At 70.4% G+C, this 493-nt stretch overlaps 1 protein-coding gene across 1 annotated transcript in view; it reads right to left on the bottom strand.

The window, feature by feature from the left end:
- BRF1 (BRF1, RNA polymerase III transcription initiation factor 90 kDa subunit) overlaps positions 1–493 on the bottom strand; it is a 66,192-nt gene that overhangs the window by 26,011 nt on the left and 39,688 nt on the right. Inside the window, exon 17 of the mRNA XM_014540583.1 lies at positions 1–417. Coding sequence (XP_014396069.1) covers positions 1–417 — 417 coding nt within the window. The remainder of the gene's footprint in view (positions 418–493) is intronic.

Genomic DNA, 493 nt, shown 5'->3' with positions numbered 1-493 from the left:
TCGGGGTCCTCCTCCTCGGCCTCCTCCTCGGGGTGGTACGACACAGGCCCGCTCTCCACCAGCACCGCCGCAGGCCTCCCTGGGTCGCAGCCGCGGGCGGGGGCATTTGGGAGCAGGGTCTGCGAATGAGGGGACAGCTCTGAACAAGGCTCCAGGCCACCCCCAGGGACGCTGACCGGCCCCACTCCTGAGCCTGCACCTGCAGCTGCTCTGCGACCCCTGGGGACCCCTCTCTGCTTTCCATCCTGTTTCCTGACAGTAAGGAGTGAAGACCCTGCCCCGGCCGGGAGGGCCGTCCCAGACCAGGCCTCCATTCTCAGAGGGACGCCGGCAGGACGGCTGCGCCCGGGACTTTGGCCTTGCTTCCCAGAGGCTCTCCTCTCCAACGGCCCAGGCCATGGCCGCAGGCTGGCAGGGCTGCAGGAGGCCAGGAGGACTCAGATTGCAGGCCCCAGGCCCCCCCGGGACACTCCTCCCCGCGCCCGGGGCCTCA

This window comes from Myotis brandtii, unplaced genomic scaffold, assembly GCF_000412655.1.
Source record: "Myotis brandtii unplaced genomic scaffold, ASM41265v1 scaffold1057, whole genome shotgun sequence".
Classification (NCBI taxonomy): Eukaryota; Metazoa; Chordata; class Mammalia; order Chiroptera; family Vespertilionidae; genus Myotis; species Myotis brandtii.
The sequence above is the reverse complement of the archived record's forward strand: the minus strand, read 5'-3'. Positions and strand labels throughout refer to the sequence as shown.